Below are 27,530 nucleotides of genomic sequence, written 5' to 3'. Positions count from 1 at the left end.
GTGGAATATCATAAAATCTAATTTTAGTCACTTAAAGAAATATTAAATGAGCTTGCGCAACGAAAAATTGCAGATTTTTGGAACAACAAATTTTTCGTAGGTGTGGTTAGAAACAATTTCATTTTTAACGAAAAGCAGGCTATGATTAAGATTTCGCGAGTATAACAGTTGTATAACAACGTCTAATCAAGATGACATCACCAAAAACTGACTTAACATTATTTAACGCCTAAGTGATAATAAATCATCACTATGAAATGGTGAAAATTAAAACTTTCAAATAATATTTTGGTAAAATATAATGTACGAATCTAGTACAACAACAATGTTGATTACTTTCAGCTGAAAACGGTTAATTATACTAATGTAATAGAAAAATAATGCATTCAAATTAACAGCCTTAATAATCTACACTGTTGCCGGATATTCACAATTTTACTAGCGGAAAGAATTTCACTTTAAATGCTGCGTTTCCCATCAATGATGCTATAAATACTAACTTTGAAAATTCTAGAAGGATATATAATTAAAAATATCTAAATTTCAATATATCATAGCTGAAAATATTATCGACATATTGGAAATAATATAAGCTAAAATAATGTTTACCAAATATTGTTTTTTCTAATACTATAAAAATATGATCAAGTATTTTTTGCTGCTTTCGCTTATCTTTATCTTCACTAATTTTTCGTATTTGTTTGTTCGTTTTAGTAATAAATGATAGTTCTAATCACGTTAATGATACCAAGATGCACAGTACGTAATCATACCAAAGCAGACAAGCTTCCAATCCAATTACGTTAGACGATTTTTGTGCTACTTTCAACCGAACAAACCGCATTAAGATCCGGTGTTGCCAAACCGTCGAAAAAATCCGAGAGACCGGGGAAACTTTCACTTTTATCTCGGCCAGCGCATACCGACGGTCCGGACCGGATTCTAACAGTTTCGAAAAGGAAAAAATCCGATCCGATCGGTTCGGAAGCGCGAAGGGAATTCCCGAAATCGGCCAAATCGAAAGCGGCGTCGTTTATCGGTATGGCATCGGATCTAGAACAAAAGTAAAATTTTGAACCGATACCCGATGACATTGAATGGAAAAGAGAGAGTGCTCGAAGCTCCTCCGCATAGTACAACGAACCGTCGTTGGTCATAAGAGGAAAACGAAGAAGAATTCCGGTATAATATTCGGTAAAAAGAACGAAAATCGGTAGTGACGTGTTTATGGTGGTGCGTGAAGATTATATCTGTCAAGACACGTCAGTACGTAAGTAAATACAAGCCTCAACCCGCTGTTCGTATTAACCTCACCACAAACATACATAAAAGACTAAAGCAAACCTCCAGACACCTCAATGACAAATAAAAGAGGAAGAAAAGTTAATTAATCAATAGACAAAGACATCCCCACCATAATTCCTCAGCCACAGCCTCACTAAATAACGAAAATATACGCTTCCCTGTTAATATAATGAATAATCTCAAACCTTTTGTTAGAATTTGAAAAATTCCGTATCACTTCATGCCTTATAACCATCTCCCCCCAATTTTTTAAATTTTTATCGATAACAAAGCCACTGCTAGTTGTTTTAAATTAATACATTATTGCTTAATTAGCTATGACAATCCCATATGGTAAAGGTTAACTATTTACTAATATGTGGAAAGAAATATATCTAATAAATATTCAAAAATTACACCAGAAATACTCTTTAACTATTGCCTACATTAATTAGCATATTAATACTGTTTTATAATATTCTCTACAGTATAATAAAAGTTTGCCCCAAATAATCCCTATTTTTCTTTGTTTTAAATCTCGTAAAAGATTACGTCCTTTTATTATTAAGTCGCTTAAGTTGAGTCACTTAAGTGTTATTATTAAGTTATTTATGAATGATACCCAACAAATGTTCACTATTTCCACTAAATACAACTTTTAATTGTTAATAAATCTTAAGCAAGTTGTCGATTCCTTCGACATTATTTCTGCTACAATGAAATAAAACATATATTTAATAGATTCTGACCTCCATATTAAGAAATCTATAGATAACTAGAATTAGTTTGTATTATTGATTTTCTATAATATTTATAAGCACTAGATCGCTAGTTTTAGTAGGAAATTTCTACTTAACTGGTATGTCGAAAATGTTTAATATTTTAAAACATATTTTTAGACATTCCAAGGCTTTTCCAACTTTTCGGTGGCATTTCTGTCGAATTTTTTTTCAAGTGTGCTGTAGCAAATAATGCAAACGTAATAAATTATTTCTATTTTGCTTGAACGATTACAAACAGTGCTCTTAATCATCAATGCCTTGTTGTTTTTGTCTGGCGTCAACAAACGTAACATCCACTTCAGAAATAACTTACACGTCCTCAAATTATTGTGTAACATATTATCCTCTAATAACTTTATCACTACTTTTTTTCTTTACTATTTCGCCTTAAAATATTATATAAGGTTGCTAAATCACACTACAGTTACTGGACAACACGCAGGAAATCAGAAGACCAAAGCAAACCAAACGACACGAATTTGTTTAGTGTATAACTGTATTCTTAACTTTAGCTTAAGTAGTTGGGTTTTATTTTAATTTCTGATATGTATTAATATCATACTCGCCTTGCCTGTATACAAGTACAACATAACAATAGTGAAACAGTATATAAACATTGTTAATTAATCGAAGAACTTTGTTTTGTAGGGTTGGATATCTAGTCTAAACTTAGCGTAACCCCATATTTTCATCCCATAAGACTAAATACTCTTTATTGCTAACTAACAAAGCAATCTCTTTAGTCTTAAGTCAATTTGGGAATATCTTCCGTCTAACCAGTACAGTTGTTTAATTTTGAATCTGATCTGTTCAGCTTTTTGTCTAACATGATGTTATGAAGGATAAAATAACCAATTCTGTATCATTTAGTTTTATCATCATACGAATACTGAATATATGATAGTAAAAAGTAATAAAACTTCAACAATACTAAATATTAGTAATAAAATAAGCGAGAATTATAGCATGAGTAATATAATAACACCCATTTCAGTTTCAAACATAAGACTAATTTAGAACTATTACTGTAATTGTAATTTTCCCACGGGTTTAAACGCAATTAGTTTATTATACACAAAACTAATGGCTGCAACTCTAATGGCGGATATTGCAGTTGATTTTTAAGATGTCGTTGAAATAATTATATCAATCATGGTGCAGCAGTCGTAATTAAAAAGCGAAATGACAATAGACCGTGCGGTGATCAAAAGTGCACTTTTTATGTCTCACAAATCTGAAAACTGTTGCAAAATATAATGGTCTTGATGGTGGTACTTATTTCAGTTACCTTCAAGTAGTTTGTGAGACATGTGTCTGAATAATAAGTCACTGTTTTAATAGCCCGATAAGAAGGACAGAGCGTATATTGTTTTAAAACATGCCCAGAATAACTTTAATAATACCATTGAATAACAATATAATATGTTAATGATATCCTACGGAGATGTTCTACTCACACAGATAATGTAGAATCCTTTGATTCTTGTTGATGTTGATGCGTTGATTCTTTGAATCTTCCGCAACCAAAATGTTATACCATGTATTTCAAAACCACTCCATTTGCATTATTTAGCTCTGTCAAAACTTTTGTGATTCCCTAAACTCAAAAAAACCAATATTTCATTAATTGCTGAAAAACAACTTCAAAATTCAATATTTCTAAGACCTACAAGAGGACAACTATCACCTTTTCATTTGAAGAACATTGTTGTCCACGACAGAAGGCGGGAGAAGAACTAGAAGTTAGAGGGAACTAAGTCTGGAGAATAAGCTGGTTTTTGAAATAATTCGTACTTCAACTCTGTGAGTAGGCATTTTTCTTATGTAAATCAGTTTATAATCAATATACAATTGAATATTTTTTTATTATATGACGTTGATTGTTTAGTGCTGCTGTTGACAAATAGATGATACTTCACGAACTGTACGTGATATCTTTGTGGTAATCAAAAGATGGCGCTGAAAATGAATGTTTTGTTTAAGATATTGCTTTCTATATATTATTTTTGTTCAATACAATACATTTAACTCTAAAAGTATATTTTAAAAAAACTTATAGCGATACCAATAGGTGCGACTCTAATACACATTCACTATTATTGACATGCATTTTTTTATATACTGACACTATTGTTCTCTCTATTAAATGCAACTCACTACACTATACCACGCAAGATGAAATGATATGATTCTTTTGAGTCTGTGTCCTGTTCTGGTGTTATCCAAGAGTTTCAATACTTAAATTATAATAATAATTCGATATTATCATGACAATGAAGTCTCTTCTCATGTCTCCTTGCGGTTCTCTTGATTCCTCTTAGTCAGTATCTGATGATCACAGTGTAAGTAATCAGTCCTATAGTTTCTAAGTGCACTGACTATGTTCCTAAGTAATTTATTCTCGAAAACTTGTACTATATTTCAATTTGAGCTCTTTCGTTTTACTAGCTTTATTGCTATAGGGAATGGTAGTATTATTTATTGTTATTAGTACTAGTAAGGTCTGATTAGAGGTAAACTGTATATGTACAGATTTACTTTAGTTAATTTTTACTTTCTAGGTTTGGTTCCAACTATTCCTACTGTCACTGACCTGTTTTAACTTTTAGATTGCTTCTTCCCTATTATCTCCGACCATAAAAATCACGGTATCACCAGCAACTATAGGCATCGTGATATCCATTCGTGGTCGTATGTATAAAATAGATAAAGAGTTGATCCCAATACACTTGTTGGTAATAGACCTGTTTTGGCCCCTTTTGTTACCGAGCTAGCTTCCTCTTGTACCCGTAATGTAACATTTTAATAGTTCAGTGTGCCAAACCTTATCGAACGCTTGTGCTACATGTGAGAATTCAGCTGAACATAATTTTTATCTTCATAGTTTAAACTTGGGGAAATATATACTGATATTTTAATCCCGTACTCACCTTGTTTGTAAGACGTAATTAATAAAAAATTAGTTTAAACTAATTGATAGTTAATAATAATACTCAATAAGTGAGTCCTCTATTTAACCACTGGTTTGACTCCATCAAACGACAAAATCTAATCAAAGCAATAAATATCTATTTCCATTACAAGGGAGTTATTAAAAGTAACCTCACTAAAGCTCATTATAATTCAATGCCTGACGATTGAAATGTAATTAAGATCCTAAAGATATCACATAAAATTTGGTATTTACTAAATATGGGACTGAAATGCACACATATTTAGTATGTATACTGCTCGCGATCAGAATCGACCGACTCTCATCGATATAACCCTTGATACTTTCACCGAAAACAAAAGGGTACATCTGTCACGAGATCCGATGGGAACCGTGAACCGAAATGAAAGTGAAAGTATCGAAAATCCAGACCAAAGTTCCGAGCTAAGAAAGCTGCACCGACAGCGCACATTGAGAATTATTTCAATTCGAAACCGAGAGACAGGGCGATGACACCGCCAATTCGGACGTCTTATTGATAAAATATCCTCGTTAAACGAGACCCTCGCTAACCGGTTATGTCACCGGTTGAAATCAGCCCCATCGTCAAACAGAATTACATTTCGTTTAGAAATTACCAAACCATTACTTTCCAAATGTTAACACATACGTGATAAGATCGTGTCCGCATATCTACAATTTATTAGAAACATTTCATTTTTATGCGGTATATTCTCTTCTGCCATCTGACTAGTTTGTACCACCCACCACTGGTTTCTGGTACGATTTTGGTAATTCGTGAAAGTTGTAAGGTTCAAAAATTTTGTAAAATTCGACATAAATGGTAATAAAATGAATCCAGATCAAGGTTGAAATGGACGATGTTTCATTAAGAACACTCATTTTATTTTAAGAGTATCTAAGCTTTCGTTTGTTTTGATTCAAGAGTGAAGTGATCCGTGTCTCATCAATTGTCACCTATCGACGTAAAAATACCGGTTTTTTACGTTTAAACATGGCCAAACACTGCTCAGAATCAACAGGTTCTTGTTTTTCGTCAACAGTAAGCAAACGCGGCACCCACTTTGAACAAGGATTTCTCATTATCAAAAGCTAGTGCAATATAAAACCAACACGTTCTTTTAATATCTTTACGATGTTAGCTAACTCTCGCAACTTCACTTGTCGATCATTTAAAATGATTTTCTGGGTTTTTTATGTTTTCTGGTGTTACCACCCCATTAGTCCACTGCGTTCTGCATCATCGGTATCTCCACGAACACGTTTTAAGTCAGCAAACCAAAGTTTTATTCTTATTTCTGATTTCTGATGTCTAAATTGTTTTTGACCTATTGTTTTGAAAATAATAAAAGTAGTGTCACTTTTAGTAAAATAAATCACAAACTTATGAGTAGAATATCAAGATATTTTAACGGCTTTTGAAGCTTTTTAGTTCTTTTGAAGGTTAGAACTAACTGAGAAAGCGGCGAATACAATAAAACTGGAGCCCTCTATGTGTTATGTCCGGAACTTCAGTCCATGTGTTAGTTCCGCCTGACAATGTTAGATCATAAATTATATTATTGAGTTCAAACTGATTCATTGAAAAACTGAATACAAAGTTCTGTTCGTTTCTTTTCCAATAAACAACAATATCCAAGTTATTATACCACTGTTATTAGGTACTGGACCAAATTTTATACACAATGACAGAAGGAATATTGTTAGGTGGAATTGTTATTTTTTATCGCGTTAGTACACATTGTCACATATCAGTGGCCCTATATGGCCGTATTAGCTTGATTTAACTTCGTTATACTCTTAGCCAAAAAAACAATAAAAGTCTCTATTCTTGCTGTATTCAAGATACCTGTTTGTCAAGAGTCGCTGATATATAATAAAGAATTTTTGATCTGAATGCATCTTCAACATATATATATATAAATTACAAATATATATTAATCACCAATTATAATAGTATAATAACACCTACAGATATTATAATTTAATATCAGTTTATAATGAAACTAGCGACCCGCCCCGGCTTCGCACGGGTGCAATGCTGATACTAAATTAAATACACTACAGAAAAAATATGAACGTTGTATATAAAAACATAGCGGCCCGCTCCGACTTTGCACGGGCATAAAATATATATGCCTATGTCACTCAATGAAAACATGATTAAAATCGATCCAGTATTTTTGGTTCATTCATTACTGCCCTTGGCCTGCACGCATTAAATTTGGAGTAAAACAATTCCTCTTCCCCTATACTTACTATGAAGATTTCCTGCTATCTTTGGAATATCTAATTTCATACAATTTTTATTACATTACACATTTTTAAACGCAAATTTTAAATTTGTAATATCTCCGAAAATATTTGTTCAATTTACATGCTGTAAGGAACCATATTGATCTCTATTAATTGCACACTGTATTTAAGGTACTTAATTCGATAAGGATTAATGCCGTATTGCTTAAAATAGCTTCGTAAATAAGCCATTTTCTCACGTAAAAAGTAAACAATAAAAATGGTTAATGTGGGTTATCCCTAAAAGATAAACATATACCATCGCGGACTTTTTTGTAGACCTTTTTATGGTGTACAATACTGTAGTACATTAATTTGATCTAACTCGTAGGGTTAGGCAGCGTTTTTGCTAATTGCTAAATAAGCCTAAAAAATAAGTTAATTTACGACATCACGTTAGAAACCTCTAAAATTAGCAATGTTGCCTTAGTATATTATGCATGTATTATACATATAAACCTTCCTCTTGAATCACTCTATCTATTGAAAAAAACCGCATCAAAATCCGTTGCATAGTTTTAAAGATTTAAGCGCACATAGGGATATAGGGACAGAAAAGGCGACTTTGTTTTATACTATGTAGTGAAGCAGCATTCAAATTGTTTAAGTAAAAATTGTGCATTTCTCTCAAATATTTTGTGACATATCTATTAAACTCTACCCTAATGAAACTAAAAAATATCTTAACGATGATAGCTGTCTTACTGTATAACTTATTGATATATCCTCAATGAAACAAAAAAAAAGCGGGAGGAACACTATTCAGAAGGCGGTAATCAATAGATGTCTACCATTGAAGAACGTTTACAGAAGTAGCTCGATCATGCGGTCAAGTGGTTCAAATTCTGATAACGTCACGTACCTAAGTCTCCACTTCGACCAACAGTTCAGTTGGCATTTCCATATCCAGAAAGGTTTGGCTATAGCAAACCTGCTATCTTCTTTGATCTGGCCTACTAGCAGACTTTCCATCTTCATCAAATTCTTCTTATTTTCTTATTTTACAAGTTGTTAATTCGGTCCATATTCCTCTACGGATCTAATGTCTACTTCAAGTTTGTTACACCCAACTAGGTGAAACGGCTTCTAGTTTTCCAAAATAAGCTCCTCAGGAGAATCTTAAATGCTCCATGGTTTATCAGAAATAATCAAATTCACAGAGAAACTGACACTCTAGAAATCAAGCACTCATATCTCAATCCTTCCACAAACAACAACTCAACTCAAGTGCTTCTGAAAAAGCGCCTGTTCGCTGGAGTGTTGGAGCTTAGCACAGTGTCTCCGCATTCATACGACATCATCCAATCGTGTGTTAACTCAAGTCCGCGAAACTATAGTTAGTTTCACTATCTGTTTTTCCGCCGGGTCCTAGTGCCCAATAACGGCTGCCCAGTTGGCGGATACCATATCCCTAAAATTAATGCAGTAGCAGTAGCGACCCACAGGGGTAAAGTGAGACAGTTTCGGTTCAGTGTATTGGTTGGTAGTAGTACTTGGAATATGGCTTTTACTAAGAACCGATTTTAGTAGTATAGTTCAGTATCTTCTAAATATTGCACAAGACTGTAACTTTCCATGTTTATATACCTAATAATTATTACTATAACCTGCAAATTTGTCAAACCTCAAGCTAGAGATATCAGACAGTCAGACTAAAGACTTGAATTGGTAAAATAAGCCTTCGAAAGAAGGGAATTTTAGCGTTGGTTGTAACATTTTCTCTCTTCCAAAAGCGACCATCTTGGAGAAGCAAAATATCCTGAAGTTTGGCCGATTCGACTTATCGCTTAAGCAGTAAATTCCACTCTCCCTATATTACTGATATCAAGTATCAAAACTCCGTCGATTTTGGATATTTTCATAGTGAAGGTACGATGAGAACGCCATAGTCCACAGATAACATCATACCAACATCAGATATGAACGCAATACCTGCATTCAAATGTTAAAGAAACCGACATTACAATAATTTATTCTATTAGGAAAAAACCGCGCACAAACAAAAACTCTCGTTATATAACAATTTTGAAACAGAAAAAGGACAACGTTCAAGACCAGTTTCAGTTTCCACGCGTTGCATAACCTTTCGGACCGGAATAACGATAATAATGCTGGCGATCGGGCGGAGAAAAGAAATTTCAAAGTCGTCCCTCTGCATACGAGAAAGATATTGATCTTGCGACGCGTTGTCAATTATTTAATCCATCGTAATAGGTTGGGTTGTTTTCTTTTTTTGTTTAATGATCATTATGACAGGTCCATGATATAATGTTTGTTATTTCATTCATCTGTTGAGTTGGATTGTGTTAATTTAACTTGTGGAAGTAACATATTAGAAATATATCTAACTTTTTACGTACATTACCATCCAAAAACTTGGAAACAATAAGGTAAATACAATAGGAATATAAAATAGACAAGTTATGATATATTACATTCGAATCTTGATTGATTTATATTTTTTTTTTGATTTTTTTTATTTAAAGATATATTTCTTCTATTTTATTATTTCTTTTTTTATATTTCGAAACCTCCTTTCTACCAACGAGGGTTTATCTAGACTGGATCTACAGTTTAACGTGGTTTTCGAACCATGGTCTTGGGCTTTAAGCCTACCGACTGACCAGTGACCAACTTAAAGACCATCCCGGAAGACATCCGGTTGCTTACTTAACCTGGTTACTGGCGTAAATGAGATGGTTATTTCTTGTAGGGTTTTCCACTGTTGCCTATAAAGACATTTACAATTACAAACACAAACTTAAAGTACATTCATGCCCCATCCCGCGACTATCGCAACAGTTGGAGGACAAGACAACAGTTAACTGACTTCAGAAAAGGACTCTATCTTCGACTGTATATTTTTTTAATGTACGCTCGCCGATTTCTCCGTCAATTATGGACCGGAAAGGAATTTTTATTCGATAGAGTGCTCTACTGAGGTGGTCCCATTGGAACCAAGTCAGGATATGTTGGGAGGAAGGAGCGAAATCGAGGGAAAACCTCAAATTTCAAAGGAACTTATAAGTTTTGACATATTTTTTTTAACCAAAATAATGATAAAATGAAGATAAGATGTGACGAAAAATCGGAAGTAGTTCAGCGCAAAAGTTATTCAGTTTGCTTTTTAAGCACTAATCGTACGATATGAGAAGTCGTTTCTATCGTATCGTTTCTATGGTGTAACGGTTAGAACCTTAAGCTTCCACGCTGATGTCGCGTAATTTATTGAATAAATATCTAACACTAAAATGAAAAAAATAAAATATTTAATAAACAAATTGAACCGACTTCAAAAGAGATATTTAACACAAAAAAAAATTGAAGTCGGTGACGAGCCCAAACAAAACAAAAATAACAATATATTATTATATTATTGTATGTAATAATATATTATTATAATAATATATAATAATATATTTTGTGACATGTACACAAAAAATTTACGAACAAAATAAATCTAATTTATTACTAAAAATAAATAATAATCAATGGAAGATCAGCGCTATGAAAACTAAGCAATGATATCTCTGCCTTATTTATTATTATAGCAATTTTGGTATCGTAGATATAACAACCCATGAAATAGTCCTTTGACTACCTTCGTATGATTTGACTTGTAACAGATACAACAAAAAATCCGAACAAACAGATACTTTTTAAACTTTTACAGATATATTGCAGTTTAACCAAAAAATAATAAGAAACAATTTCAGTTTAAATAAAAATTGGTAAATTTAACAAAATTACTGTCGAACACCACAGTACTTTCTACTTCTTCAGCTTCTAGTTCATATCAAGGTTCTCTTGATATAATCACAAATATAATATTCTATACCAAAATTTCCTGAACTATAAAATATATGTTTACGAAATTTAAGGTAAAAAACACAAATATATTCACAACAAGGTCTGCAATAACTATAAACCTCAACAGAATTCAGAATTAGTTGAGAATAAGAGAGTCTAGTATAATATTTGAGACTAGTCTTGCAAAAGAAGAAAATGTAGTAAACTAAAGAAAACCTAGGACAAATATTCAAATAAATAAGTAAATTTAGATCAATGACATGAAATGAAAATATATGAAATGCGTATTAATTGAAAAGTAAACACAAAAGAAGAAGAATTAGAAAATCTTCAGGCATTTCCTTGTACACTTAGAATAAAATGCACAGCATATTTATAATTTACATATCCAATAAGTTAAATAAGTTATTTAATGTATTGTAACACTTGATACAGAACCAGGTACTAACTGAAAGTTAGTCGGTCATATCTAAAATACCGCCTTGGGTATCCAATAGCTTGATTTTAATTAACAAAAAAATGTACATTGCGTTTCACTTGCGTTCTGGCGCTACATACGCCGCCAGTATTTTTGATTAAGAAATGTTGAACAAGGTCAGACTATGTCTTCTTTTTCTTCTACTTTATATATTAAAGGTAGCACTGCAGTTTTTTTTTTGTTCTGGCCTAAAACCAGGCGGTGGAGTGCTTGTTCCACACATCGCTGAATTCTTTTTTAGTTACTGTAATATCAAATTTAATTTAAAATGAATAACGTCCTTTACCCTCACCCTCTGGATTCACTAATGTTATGTCCCCTTTGTTGAACTTGACATTATATCAAACTTAACTCGATTAAAAAGCTTCAGTCTCTTAAGTCCTTTTATGGGTGGAATTCTCTTGAATGGTGCTAAATATGTAATGGTCTGGTTTACAGTTTTCATCCAAAAATATCATTAGACCCTAATTTATCTAAGGTATCGAAGTGCAATAATGTTCTTGAGACCAAATTGATTGATATCTCGTTGATGGAATTGTCACTCTTACTTATCTATATTCAAATATGTAACAGGTCAATTGAAAAGTCCTCGGCCTGATACATAGATGGCGCTACTAGAATTAAATCGTGTATAAAGATGCGTGTATAAATTTGACAGCTGTCGGATCATTAATTTGTGAATTATAGCATTTTGAGTAAAGCAACTTTTGTTATTGTGAAAAAAATGGATAAAAAGGATGAATTTCGCGTGTTGATATAATATTGCTTTCTGAAGGGAAAAAATACAGTTGAAGCAACAACTTGGCTTGATGCCGAGTTTCCGGACACTGCCCCAGGAAAATCAACCATCAAGGATTGATAAGCTAAGTTTAGACGTGGTGAAATGAGCATCGAAGACGGTGAACGCGGTGGAGGTTGTTAGCGACGAAAACATTTAAAAAATCAACAAACTGATTTTGAATGACCATAAATTGAAATTGAATAAAATAGCAGACACTCTAAAGATATCAACTAAACATGTACATTATATCATTCAAGAATATTATGTATAAGAAAGTTCTGTACAAAGCAGGTGCCGCACGAGCTCACTTTTGACCAAAAACAACGAGTTGATGATTCGAAGCACTGTTTGAATATGATCAAGCGTAAGCAAGCCGAGTTTTTGCGTCGATATGTGACAATGGATGAAACATGGCTCCATCATTTCACTCCTAACTCCAAACGACAGTCCTCTGAGTGGACTGCACACGATGAACCCGCTCCAAAGTGTGGGAAAACGTAACAGTCGGCTGGCAAGGTTAAGGCGTCTGTATATTGGGATGTGCATGGAATAATTTTCATTTACTACCTTGAAAAACGAAGGACCATCAACAGTAACTATTACAAAGCGTTATTGGACAGTCTGAAGAACGAAAACCGCATTTGAAGGAAAAGAACGTACTGCTTCACCAAGACAATGCACCGCATCTCAAGTCAGTGAAAACGATGGCAAAAATCCATGAATTGGGCTTATAATTGGTTCCTCATCCACCGTATTCTCCAGAATGTAGCCCCCAGCCACTATTTCCTGTTCTCAAATCTCAAAAAAATGCTCGCTGGGAAGAAATTTTCGTCGAAAGAAAAGGTAATCGCCGAAACTGAGGCCTATTTAAAAGCAAAGGACAAATCGTACTACAAAAATGGTATCGAAAAGTCGGAAGGTCGCTATAATCAATGTATCACCCTTGAAGGGAATTATGTTGAATAAAAAAACTAATTTTTCCAAATAAATGTGTTTTACTATGGTAGGCCCGAGACTTTTCAATTGGCCTGTTATGTCATAAATTTACATATATTACTTCAACATCTATATTCAAGAGCCCACATATTTTTAACCTGCAAACTGAGAACTGAGAAGAGCCCACACATTTTTAACCTGCAAACTGAGAACTGAATTTTTAAAGTGAAACTTAAATGTCTCTACACCTGTCAAATACAAACTTTAAACATTGTTTTAAAAGAGTTCGATACAATGGTCCAACTTCAATAATCCCTTTCCATTATAACAAAAAAATCAACAGCCAGTTACAATTACCGGTCATAATTATTTTATTTCTTTTATCTACTAGTATAGACATAAAGAAACTAATTGAACATACGTTTTAATATCACTACCGTTAAAGGTAATTTGAATAAATCGTATAAAAAAAGACTCCACGTGTTTTTTTCCACACTTTTCAGAGAAACTTTTATTTTGCTTGTCGCCTTTATGCAAATATTAATCCATTCACTTCATTAATTGCTTGATTATGACCCACGACATTGAAAAGACCCTTCTATCCTATTTAGTTGTTAAAAGGGGAGTTTAAGAAAGAATATGATTATCTCGGGTTACATTAGGAAGTTGTTTCAAGCCTATAGCGTGGTGCAAATAGTTTTAAACCACTATAGAGTAAAAAAACATTAGTATTTTGAGGTCATTCCTTATTATTACAATGTTTCATGTGGTATATTATGAAAGGCAATTGTTAACGACTTAAAAATAGTATTAATTACGTATTGTTAACCATGCAGTTGTGTAATATCAACTAATGAATGCAAAACTTGTCCAATTAAACAAATAAATCATACCGTACACTTTTGTATTCTAGCCTTCGGTTTCATACATTATCAGATTTTGCAGTTAAATCATTGTGTCAGTAAAATAAAGATTAACACTGATGATATTTATGTAATTCCCTCAATATGCAACCAAACCGTCAGCAAAATTGCGAGGAACCGTTGAGATTTTATGATTGTTTAAACTTGTTTTGCATTTAGCCGTAACATATGTTGTTAATAATATTTTCTACATCCAAACTATGTACATAAGTCAGAAGAAAGTTTTATTTTTTTACCACATAATTGAGAAACGTTAGGACTCTCTAATTATTTATTACATCAAAGTTTGCTATGTCTGTGGTAACAAAAAGTAAAACAAATGAATAAAACTGAAACTGAAAACTTGTAATAACTCCCTAATATCATATCAGCACTAAAACAACGACATATTTGTTTAAAATTAACATTTGGAATGAACTGTCACATAATTAGAACAGTGATGTGATATTGTTTATGATTGTAAAGTTCTCAACAATATAATTTTCTTCTTATTTATTAATTTAATATTAATTATATATTAATTTAAATGCGTTTATTTAGAATATTATGCTACATTATTAAATTGTTTTTTGTGGCTATTCATTAGAATAAAGTTTTTTTGAGGGAAGAGATCATGATATCATAAACATAACCTAAAAATACTACGTAATAGAATTTTCAAAGCAATGTCAACGATATGCGCAGGACATTGTAAACCAATCGCGATCTATTTAGGTCGAATTTTCGTGACGTCTACTAAAATATAACCTCCAAAATACATAATAAAATTATCATAAAGTTAGACATGTCATTTCTGACATCAACTTCCTGTCAAAAATAATTGAAATAATCATATAGAAATAATGGAATGACAAATACAATGACATATAATCATATTAGTACAATAACACTTTAATATTAAAACATAACCTACAGAGGTTTTATTTAAATAGGCGAAACCTAGGAAATGTTTGGCGTGGTCCTACTAATGCTGGCTCTGAGATCACTTTTTGATTGGTTCATTTGAATTGGCCTATAATGGCATTTAATTTGCTCATTTCTATTGTAAAATATTAACATACACAGACTTCCTTCTTCTTGTGCTACTATGAATGCAACCTTTTTTATAGTAACAATTAATTTTTTTTATTTAGATATTTAAGTTTAATTATTTTTTATTTATGTATATTATAAATTCATTATATATTTATATTTGAGATGTTTGATATTTTATAATATTTGTATTTATATAGAATTTTATTTTATTTAATTGTTTTGAAAAATTACTTTTGGGTTTTATTTCAGATTTAATTGGTCACTAGAATGTGACGTCACAGGTTGGTCACGTGATGCGTATGAAAGCGCCGACCAATGAAATGCTTTCCTAATTCCTATTCTTTACAGATGTCTGTAATGGTAATTTAAACTCATCAATGCAGCGCAAAATGACAAAATAATTCTGAAATTATTTGTATTAAGTTAACACTCTATTATTACTCGATGATTTCAAAATGATTATTGTCATTTAACTGATGCTAGTATCCACCTTACTCTAAAATCCTGCTTTTATACAAGAAAACACTACAATGAAGCCTGGCGAAAGTTCTGAGTCAATTGTATCCTAAAAAATATATACTAGTTGTTGTGGTTTACGTGCGTTTTAATAACAAATATATCTAGCTCTAAAATCACATTATATACGTTTTCGTTAAAAGATCTATGAGCATAAAAAACATATTCCTTAAATAAAATGATATTCTTTTCAGTAAAATATAACGCAAAATCAATGAAATATTACCACGATATATGAAATTTAACGACCAAGAGCTTCTTTGGACGTTACATAACGCGAATTGAACTGGGACATATTACTCGAACGATAAAATATTCATGTCGTAATATATCTCGTTATTTTTTCTTAATTTTATCAGCCCAAAACTGCCATACCTTGACCTAGATGTAGTAGAACGAGCCGTCGATACGGCAACACGTCCAGTCCATTTTACATTTTAGCCAAAAAAAAAGAAGACTGGAAACGATTAAAAAGGTACCTTACGACCAGTCGTTTATTTTAAATTTACCATATTAGGAAATAAGAGAAAGACGTGTCATTGAGAGAAAATGAATGATGGTGTTCTTTGCTGGTTGATAAAAAATACGTAATTGTTAAAACAAATTAAAACTATTTAAAAAATTCAATGACAGTTTTTATTGACAGCCGTTACTTAATACATAATTTATTGTCTTATAACCTGCAAATGCGTAATAAAATAAATATACTATATGCATAATATTATTAAAAAAAAACAATGACTTTTTGTCGCAGGTTCGAATACCGATCAGGGCATTAGTATTTCATTTATATTCATGATTATTTGTTATTGTCTAAAAGCCAGATTATAAAATCTGACAAGACACGGCCATCCTGGTTGTTCCAGTAACCAAGCTGGGTAAGATCGGATGATTTTTTCTATTATTTAATTAATACATTGTTACTAGTCGTTTCCGTCTAACCTACAATTTGTCTTTATGTTAACTAAAATCTAGGTATATAACTAGGAGGACCCATCGGCCCTAACTCAGTCTCTGGTGAAATAATGTTTATACATGTCACTGCTGTATTTTTTAATATATGCACCTCACTACACAACACTACACAAGATCGGATGGTTTGATTCTTTTGAGTCTGTGTCCTGTTCTGGGGGTATCCAAAAGCTGAAATACTTCAATATTCTCATAAGAACGGAGTCTTTCCTCATACTCCCTTGCAATTCTCTTGATTTCTTGACTGACAGTGGGTGTCTGAAGGTCTTGATGAAGGTAATCAGTCTTATAGTATTTGGGTGCGCCCACAATACCTCTCAGGACTTTGTTCTGAAAAATTTTTATTTTATTTATATTACTCTTTGCAGAACATCCCCATAATTGAGCTCCAAATGCCCAAATAGGTTTCAGTATTTTCTTACATAATAGCAATTTACTATGTACTGATAATTGTGATTTTCTTCAAATTAGCCAGTACATTTTCCTATATTTCAATTCCAGTTATTTTCTTTTCTTCTTTATATGTTCCTTTCAGCAAAGTTTTGTATCAAGATTTATTCCAAGATATTTAGAGTGGTTGCTATGGAATGATAGTATTTTTTAATGTTTTCGTGAGGCTTCTTCAATATTGTCTCACACAGCTATAATCGCAGTATCATCAGTAAATATAGCCATCGTAATAATCTCCGTTTGTGGTATATCACAAGTGTAGAGTAGATAAAGCTATGGTCCCAGTACTCTTTCTTGTGGTACATCTGCTTTAGCTTATTTTTAACTCAAATTATATATTATTTGGATTCCTAAGAGACTTTTTGTACTTTTTAAAGTCCACATACATACAAGTTACATTTTACATAGATATTTTATATTATTGTTCTGTTGTAACACTTATACACTATACAAGTTCATGTCATTTGGTTTGACATTGTTGCATTACTAGTTGATCTGATGTTAGGAATATAAAGTCGAAATAAGAGATGAGTTTGAAATAAAAACTGTTTGAACATCTTTTGTTTTGATTTTTAATTACAACGCCACTAATCTTTTTTTTTACGAAATCTCAATTGACTATAAACATGATATTATAAACAATTCGATCTTTAGCACCATAACTTCTATATAAAGTTGTTTAATAAAGTAACAGAATCAATATTAACAAAATATTATATTGATTTGTTATGTCATGTTACTAGATATATAAATATTTTATAATTCTGAGCTTTCTGAGTGAATATCTTAGAAAATGGTATTTATACGAGACATAGAAAGACTATTTAAAGCAACGTATGATTTGTATATTTACTTAATACATTACATATACAAATATATCCTAGAGTTGAATTGATAAATTTAATAAACAGGATAAAACTATGGAAACGTTTGAATAATATTGAAATGTGTAATAAAAATAATACTATAGTCTATCCAAAACAACAGTGAACTCACATGATCTGAATTGATGACGACAAAATATCGCAATGTTGTCATATCAACTGTGAGCTTTAGTACGTTTTGACTTTGACATATAACAAAATTCGAATGTAAATAAAACAATGAAACAAAAATGTTATCTAATATAATATATTTTAATATTATAGTACATCTAATGCATATATTATGGAAGAACTTAATACTACAATTAATTATACAGCCACAATAATTTATAGGTTGGAGTTGTTTTATTATATTTACAATTAACTTTTTTCTAAACTAATATAGGTTCTAGAGTATATATCTCTAGTATATCTAATATAGAGTTCTAGGCGAGTTTTTTTATGTGGTGGTATCCCCCGAAGGCCTAATCCACCTAATTAACAATTGTATATCTAAGTAATCTATTTTACTTTCATTAAAGAACATATTTACCTTTTTACGTTTAGTTCTTGTTTCCTTCGGTGCAATGTTTCTTTGTAAAGTCATTTTATATATTCATTATTACGTTTTGTATATTATATATTGTTGTGTTTTTCAACAATGTTTTTATTCCGTCAAGTTCTTCGATTTTTGAATACTGAACATACTGCTTAACACGGGCTTCGAACTACGGACGATTAATGCCGATTAGCTACATTTAATATTCGTTTATAAAGTGAATTCCTGGAGCTGTTGAGTGACGGAATTGTTATGTCAGTTATATGATATTGAGTGTCAAATATCACATATTACATCAACAACTAGAAACATCCATGTAACGGTCTAACTAAGAGTACCAGTACGTTTATTCTCAGCATTGTACAGAATATTCCATTAAACCGAAGTTATCCCCCTCTCTGAAGGAGCACCCCCTCAGGGAATTTCTTGAAACGAATTGCGTAGAAAAGAAAATATCGGATAACTTATCACGTCTCATCTTTCATTTTCGCTTCTTCCTTAATACTTTTGCGAAATTGACGTAAAATAAAAACATATAAGTCCGATATCTCCCTAATACTCCAAGCCATGAACACAGAAATATGTTAAATGTATACATCGCATATTTATTCATCAAATTCTGTTAACTATTTGACTAACGATTTCTTCTCACATGTTCTTTGTCACACTCCCACTTACATCAATGGATGTTTTCTACTATTTTAATCTAAAATCACTGTATTGGAATTTTATTTACCAAAACAATGACATCTCGATTTTTTATGATACTAAGGTAGGCCCACACGGTAGCAACATAGTACCAGAGCAATTTGTATCAGAAAAGTATAATTTACGTTCAAAAAATACTAACATTTATAAACATTAATTGCAATTAAGTCAGGATAATTTATTTGACAATTTAATACACATTTTGAAGCTATATTACAATAAGTCACAACAAGTCCAAATTTTGCTCCAGTGTGAACGCACCTTTATGTCTTGCCATATTTTTTTCGTAAATAACAACATCAATCTTAGCTATTTTCATAAAAATGTTATATTCCAAAGTACATAATTCCCGAAAATATCCATTATGATAACAATATTACCTTCGTCAAGGATGTAGCACTATTCAGGGTTCAAGGTTTATGTATTTTGTGCTTTTTATGATGCTGATATTGAATCAAAATTAATAACCCGAAATAATGAAAGTAGTGCATCAAAGGACTTCATAAGCTTCTTTATATGATTTTAATTAATCCATCATCATTAAAAAAATCGAATTTCTTCAGACTATTGAATTGAATTGGATATTGGATTAATACATCAGTATGTATTTCCTAAATTAAAATTAAACTAAACCATTTAAGCTAAAGTTAAGAATATACTTATATACTAAAAAGTTCGTGTGGTTTGGTTCGCTTCAATCTTCTGATTTCTTGCATTTCGTCCAGCAGCTATATTGGTTCCACGTTGCTATGACTTAGCGACCTCATTTCATGTTTTAAGACTAAATTTTAGATCACTTCGTATATCCATTTGATTTAGAGGTCATCGTGCAGCTTAGTTAGTTAAATATAATAGTCGGTTTGATGTTTTAGTGTAACCCAATATTTGCACACCATAACTCAAAATTTGATTTTAGGTCAAGTTACAGGTCAATCATTACAGTTGCTTGACTTTGAGTCTAATCTGCTCTGATTTTTGTTTAACGTAATGTTTCCAATTTAATCTACCATAGAGATCTATTCCGAGGTATTTAACTAATTCTTCTTGTGGAATCGGGCATCCGCCAAATGATATAATTAGGTGTTTATCTTTCCACCGCAATGCAAAATTAGCATGGAAAGATTTGGAGCTATTAAGGTGTATTTTTCAGTGTCTAGTCCATTTGTAAATCTAGTTGACCGTTACTTGTAGTTTTTCTGCAGCCTTAGACAGAGATGCATATTTTCCATGATAACTGTGTCGTCGGCAAATGTTCCAAGTACTGTTTCATTTGTTGTTGAGATACCAGCTTTATAAAGCAGATACATGAGTGGTCCCAAGACACTACCTCGTAAAACCCGCGGTAGCATCTTGATATCACAGGTAACAGCGAAAAAATACTGTAAGATTCAACTTATTCTGCCAATTATCAGGTTTTTTTAAGTATAATTATTCGAGCAACTTTAAGGTATTCCGGAACATGCTTCAGTCTCAAGAACAGGCAGTTCAACAGGCATAGATTATATATATCATGATTATTTCTTTTCGTGGCAGCTCTTTCAATAACTCAGGTGAAATATCATTATTTCCAAGAGCCTTTTTAGGATTGCGGTTGTTGTCAATTTCTGTAGCAACTTCCATTAGAGAAATCAGATTTACAGCTCTATTGGGCTGATAAAATTCTGCGATTAATTCAGCTTTTTCATCATTACATGAAACCCATTCATTTCGATCATTTTTAATAGGTGGTACTCTAAAAATTGGTCTTTTAATCTCCGAGTTGCTTTCCATAGCGAGTAATCTTTGTCTGCTTCCGGGCTTGATATCTAGACAATGACTGAATGAGAAGAAACGTCACACAATTGACAAATGACGAGAGTATATTGTGTTGCCATTTCACAAAAACATTAATAATGATAGCAGTACCTATTCAAGATTAAATAACGTTGGCGCAGTGGTCTCTCTACTCCTGTGATAGTCGAGGGTTTGAATCCTGCTGGAGCTCTACTCCTGTGATAGTCGAGGGTTTGAATCCTGCTGGAGCATGGATGTACGTTATGTTTATGATTGTAATTGTAAATGTTTCTATAGGCAACAGTGAAAAATTCGAAAAGGAATTCAGTAATTGATATTTGGATTGGATAAGGATTCGGATTGGTAAAGAATCGTGAAGTAAACCAGTCACGCCAGTAACCAGCCTGTGTAAGACTTCTGGGATGATCTGTGAGCCCCTGGGTCCAGCCCAGATTAACCCTCGTTGGTAAAAAAAGAGGCTTTAAAATATTTAATAGGTCAAGTGAAAAGTCCCCGGGCTGACACATAGATGGCGCTACTAGAACTAAATCCATATTTTTTAGTTAGCCTCGAAAGATGCGTGTATAAATTTGATAGCTGTTGGATCATTAGTTTGTGAATTATAGCATTTTGAGGGAAGTAACTTTTATTATTGTGAAAAAATGGATAAAAAGGAATTTCGCGTGTTGATAAAATATTGCTTTTTGACGAGAAAAAATACAGTTGAAGCAAAAACTTGGCTTAAAGCCGAGTTTCCGGACACTGCCCCAGGAACATCAACCATCAAGGTTTAATATACTAAGTTTAGACCTGCTGAAATGAGCACCGAAGACGGTGAACGTAGTGGACGCCCAAGATGTTGTTACCGCCGAAAACATTTAAAAAATCGACAAAATGATTTTGATTGACCCTAAATCGAAACGGAATGAAATAGCAGGTACTCTAAAAATATCAACTGAACGTGTACATCATATCATTCACGAATATATGGGTATGAGAAAGATCTGTACAAAGTGGGTGCCGCGTGAGCTCACTTTTAACCAAAAACAACGAGTTGATGATTCTGAGCAAAGTTTGAAGATGATCAAGCGTAATAAACACCAGTTTTTGCGTCAATATGTGACAATAGATGAAACATTGCTCATCATTTTACTCCAAAGTCCAATCGACAGTCATCTGAATGGACTGCACACGACGAAGCCACTCCAAAGCGTGGGAAAACGCAAAGTCGGCTGGCAACGTTATGGCGTCTGTATTTTGGGATGCGCATGGAATAATTTTCATTGACTACCCGAAAAACGGCCGCATTTAAAAAAAAGAAAGTGCTGCTTCACCAAGACAATGCACCGTGTCAAAAATCCATGAATTGGGCTTCGAATTACTTCCTCAACCACCGTATTCTCCAGATCTGAACCCCAGCGACTATTTGCTGTTCTCAAATCTCAAAAGTATGCTCGCTGGGAAGAAATTTTCGTCGAACGAAGAGGTGAAACTAAGGCCTTTGAAGCAAAGGACAAATCGCACTACAAAAATAGTATCGAAAAGTTGGAGAGTCGCTATAATCAGTGTATCACCCTTGAAGGGAATTATATTGAATAAAAAAACTAATTTTGCCAAAAAGATGTATTTTACTACGGTAGGCCCTAGTACATTTCAATTGACCTGTTGAACAAAATAAAAATAAAAAACTATAATTTACATAAATACGAGTACTGTCCCTGATTATTTGGCCACCTACTATAACGAGCCTTGGTGCGTCCATCTCGTTCGTCCATTAACCCCCCCGACCTCTTAACCGTACACCCGACGCCGGCTCGTCCTCTGCGACCCACATTAGCCCCGGTAAATAAGACGCTCTTGGTCTCCGGCACCGCATTCGAGACGCTCGAAACGGTCCGCGCTCCTCTCCCAGTCCGAAAATTTCCCGCCGTTTTCGAGCCGCAGCAGCGCAATCTTCTCCTTCTGCCGCCAGCCGCTCCACCTCCATCTCTCCCTCCGACGCCGGCCATACCGTCCGGCCAGTAGCAGCGACGTTCATTTATCGTCGAACTGTTAGGGGGTAAGTTTGACCCTTAAGTAGCCGAGTAGCACTCGCACGATACCAGTAAAAATCGGTGAAAAGAAGTGACCGGGAGGGAAAGGAAAAGAGAACGAGAAAGAGAGAAACGGAGAGAACAACATAAACAAACGCAGGTTATTTGTTTCACTAATATCATCGTTTCTTCGGCCGATAGATCTGTAACCAGTTTTTGTTTAACTCTTTCAGAACGATGAGGCAGCTTTTGTGGACCGCCGCGGCTCTGGTATGCTTCCTGGGACTCCTGTCGGTCTCGGAGGGAAGGACCTTGACCAAGAGGGAGGCCAACCCCGAGATAGACCCACACAACGAACCCCACGTACGTATTAATCATAAACATTCGGTTTTTTTTTGTCCGATAGGTATCGGCGAATAAACGAAGAGGTTTCGTTGGTGTGCATATAGTTTCGTGACTTTCGCTTTTATTTACCTCATGTACGTTTTCATGCAATGAAGCGAGAAATTAAAATGCATGTTGATGTTTTGGTGGATGCGGTTTTACTATTTATATTCATGCATTATCATACATATTTTTCTGTACAAGTATAGTAGTAATATCAGTTTTTAATGTTTATTCATCTTTTTTCAATATATAACTTTCTACTTGTCACAACTTGTTTATCCCACCAAAAATAATGTTTTGGTGAATGCACCTTTTTTTACTACTCATTTGCATTGAATTCTCAATAATAAAGGATAATCATTAAATATTTTTCCGTACAACTATAGTAATATTATCACTTTTTAATGTTTATTAATTTTTTTTCGATATATAACTTTCTATTACCACTTATTTATCTTAACAAAAAATAATGTTTTGGTGAATGCGTGTTTTTTTACTATTGCATTGTATTTTCAATAATAAAGGACAATTATTAAAAATTTGTCCGTACAAGTATAGCAGTAACATCAGTTTTTTAATGTTTAATAGTCTTTTTCGATATCAAAACTTGTTTATCCCACCAAAAATGACTATATAAATATTATAAATTATGCTTATAACACCGACTAGTGCTCAACAATGTTAATTATTCTGACGCCGTAATTAAAAGGAGTATGCAAAACCGATAATTATACTAAATACATTCCACGTATACACCGCCTATTAACAGTTTAGCAAACACCAGCCATTATGGTCATTTCTCCACATAAAACATTCCAGCAATCTAACATCAAATATAATTGCTCGTTGCATATTTAGAACACGTAGGAACCGCAACATTAATACGTTACAAAACGATGTTTGGGAACCTGCACAGTACATCAATCGCGACCCCATTAAATGCCACCAACGTCAAACGATTCACTTATCAATTCGCCTGTTATCATCGCGTCGGCATACTAACCACCAACAAACAGGGAGATTAATAAAAATCCATAATGAATCGCGACCCACTTTCAAACAGGCATCGAAAGAAACGCCGAAAAATCATCGAAGTTGGCTCCGACTTACTCACGTGTTTCTCGCACCTATCGAAACCAGTTACGTAAGTCGGAATTTAACAGATACTTCGATCACTGATGGTGATGTTACGTAACGCGCATTTCTGCTTTTACTTTCATCGGGGATCGGATATTAATGGGTATATATTAACGGGATTTCGCTTTCTTTCAAATAAATATTAGAAGCATTATTACAGTGGCGTAGTGAACAGGGATTTCGCCATATTAAAATGTTATAAACATTAGGGGGTTTCACAACGAATCGATTGATATTTTACTAAAATTAGGCATTTCTTATTTAATTTCGTATAAGTTAAACTTTATTAACCATAAAACAATTGTGAACGTAACATAATGTTATGTGTAATCACGTGTATTTTACAGTTTAGCTCGTATACGACTCATTAACTATATTACATCTTGTCATTCTTCGGTATTTTTTACTTTCAAACAGTAGTTTGTCGGGTGATGTAATACATCTATTTTCTCTATGGAAACATATAATAAAAACAAGTTCTTTAATCACACTCACGATTCATTTAAATTTTAATTAATACGAAAGAAAATTCTTGCGATTATTTTTTGTCGAAAGGGCGCGGTAGGTCTCTATTAAACCAACCAGCGAACAAACATTCTAAATCACAAATTCCTCGGTTTCAAGGAATCTATAATAACATAAATAATATGAATCAAACGAACGGGCTTAACGTTTTAGATTGTGACTGTCGTTCTTGAAAGTACTGACCTTCAAACAGCGTGCATATGCAACAAGAGTGCAACGGTGAACGAGAAATACGAGAAAAAGGCACGGGAAAATAATTAATTCGGAACAGCCGCACAAACCGGCGCATTTAAATATAATAATAAACGGCAACTGACTTTCTCAGTCCGTAAATATGGGCATAAAATCATTTCATTTCACTTTTTATTTGAGAATATTTTTAAAATGTCATCGAGAGAAATTCTAACCTAAATTTTTGACAAATGATAAAAAAATAACCCACAAAATTATGTACATTACAAACTATTAGCTAAAGGAAAATATATTGCAGGAAAATCTTGATGGATATAGGGACAAGAGAAAGATCGAGGTGATCAGTGGCGTTAAAAATGCTCTTTTGGGATTCGTCTTTGATGTAAGTAAACGTATCTGTATCCGTCCGCTTTCGTTCCATTTTTTTTGTTGATCTTTTAAACGATTCTATCATTCCATAACCTAATTTAATTAACCATGAAAATTATGAATGAAAACGAAACCAATAACGGACTACTTTTTCACTCTTGAATGATTCTGTTTGGTTTTTATGCAACTACAACGACGAACTTTTATTTGGTTGACGTATTTCAACAGAAATTTCACTAATACTATTAAATACAGGAAACTGTATTACCTTTTGTTCTCTATTTTTAGATTTATTATGTTCACATCATTAAGTATGCATTGAACTGTGCATATAAAGTTGATACTGATAAAAATTTACTTTAAATGTCCTATTAAACATCTTCAATGCTCATACTTGATGTGGAAGCCCTGTTTCAATCTACTCTTACCTCCTACTGATATTATGTCCATGTATATAGAAAATCAATCGGTTCATCGACCACAAAACCGCCTGGATCAACCAGCTGGACAAACAGAACATCATCAAGAACAAGGCCCACGGCATTGAACCTCCAAAAGACCCGGTAATCTCCCTCTCCAGCATTCTATCCGAAACCATCGGTCACAAGCTGGAATCGGCCGCTCCATTGCTTAACGTCGTCGTTGGCAAGCTGGGCAGCGGATCTGGTTCCGGGTCCAGTCACGGCGGCGGCTTCAATCTGGGTACCTTGTTAGGCGCTAGCAGCGGTCACAAGTAAAGAAACCGCCTCAGCCGACGAAATCGACTCGCGTGTGATCTATCCTACCGCAAGTAACGCGAAAATTTTTCCTTAAAAAAATCTTCGCTATTTCGTCTGGCCTTTCTCTCTAGTTTAACCCTTTCGTTCGTGTATTATGCAACCGGTCATAAGAGTTCATTCATAAATGTCATGCGCGAAATGTCATATCACTAAAGAGAGGGGCCTTATTATCAAAAGCAGATTAAAGATTACAACGGACGATATGTTAATCTATTTTGTAAAAGTCGTATTTAAGATTATTCGTTTTAATATTATTTATACATAATTTTTCTTGTAATGAATATGTAATCAACATAATTGTTTTAAAGAGTTGTATTCTAGTCATCCCGTTTAGTTCAGACAAAATCCCAAAAGATGTCGCTGTAATCTTTAGTGTGACAAATAATTTCCCAAAAAAAAAACCGTCGCCATTATTTTTTCGTAGTAGTTTTTTGTACTTTAAAAAAAAAATTGTAAATAATTAGGTAGTCGATTTTGTAATGTACATAGTTTTTTATATAAAATAAAAAGGTTATTTATAGTTTTTTTTAACTAGACACGTATTTTGATTTCACCACCCTGTACGTAGAACAAGTCAAAAGCACACAAAGTAGTTGAAATTCTTGGGACCCCACCCTGACAACATTGATCTAGTTCATACACAGTAGGCTGTGTAGTGGTATATATGAAAGCGCTTTAATTGTCGAAAAAAAAATCATTTGTTTATTAGTAATGACTGCTAAATTTCCATAATCGCTGCATTGCAAATTGTTACGTAACAGTGGGTAGGAATCGTATGGTTGGCATGGTAGCTATTTTAGCATATGGGCTAGCAACAAGAACTATCCGTTTGATTTTATTGAATTAATAATTCCGTGATAAAGACAAACTCCTATCAAACATCAAAATTATTAACCAATTAAAAATACAGGTCATCTCTATTGATTGGCTTAGTAACTATTTTCTAATTTTAATTGATGACTATAGATGGGGTAATAACGAGTTTGTTTA

At 33.2% G+C, this 27,530-nt stretch overlaps 1 protein-coding gene across 3 annotated transcripts in view; it reads left to right on the top strand.

Moving 5' to 3' along the window:
• The first annotated feature begins 1,154 nt into the window (after positions 1 to 1,154).
• Positions 1,155 to 27,530, top strand: part of LOC143204738 (uncharacterized) — a 29,486-nt gene continuing 3,110 nt past the window's right edge. The window contains exons 1-4 of one of the 3 annotated variants that reach the window (XM_076417499.1): positions 1,155 to 1,270; positions 23,385 to 23,514; positions 25,691 to 25,774; positions 26,220 to 27,074. In XM_076417499.1, the coding sequence (XP_076273614.1) occupies positions 23,389 to 23,514; positions 25,691 to 25,774; positions 26,220 to 26,498 (489 nt within the window). In that variant the 5' untranslated portion in view covers positions 1,155 to 1,270; positions 23,385 to 23,388 and the 3' untranslated portion in view covers positions 26,499 to 27,074. Of the gene's footprint in view, positions 1,271 to 23,144; positions 23,312 to 23,384; positions 23,515 to 25,690; positions 25,775 to 26,219; positions 27,075 to 27,530 lie in introns of those variants that run through there. The other 2 variants (XM_076417498.1, XM_076417500.1) reach the window with 2 other exon arrangements.

This window comes from Rhynchophorus ferrugineus, unplaced genomic scaffold, assembly GCF_030347505.1.
Source record: "Rhynchophorus ferrugineus isolate W39M unplaced genomic scaffold, kcgeb_rfMv2 rfM11, whole genome shotgun sequence".
Lineage (NCBI taxonomy): Eukaryota > Metazoa > Arthropoda > Insecta > Coleoptera > Curculionidae > Rhynchophorus > Rhynchophorus ferrugineus.
This window is presented reverse-complemented; position numbering and strand designations above follow the sequence as displayed.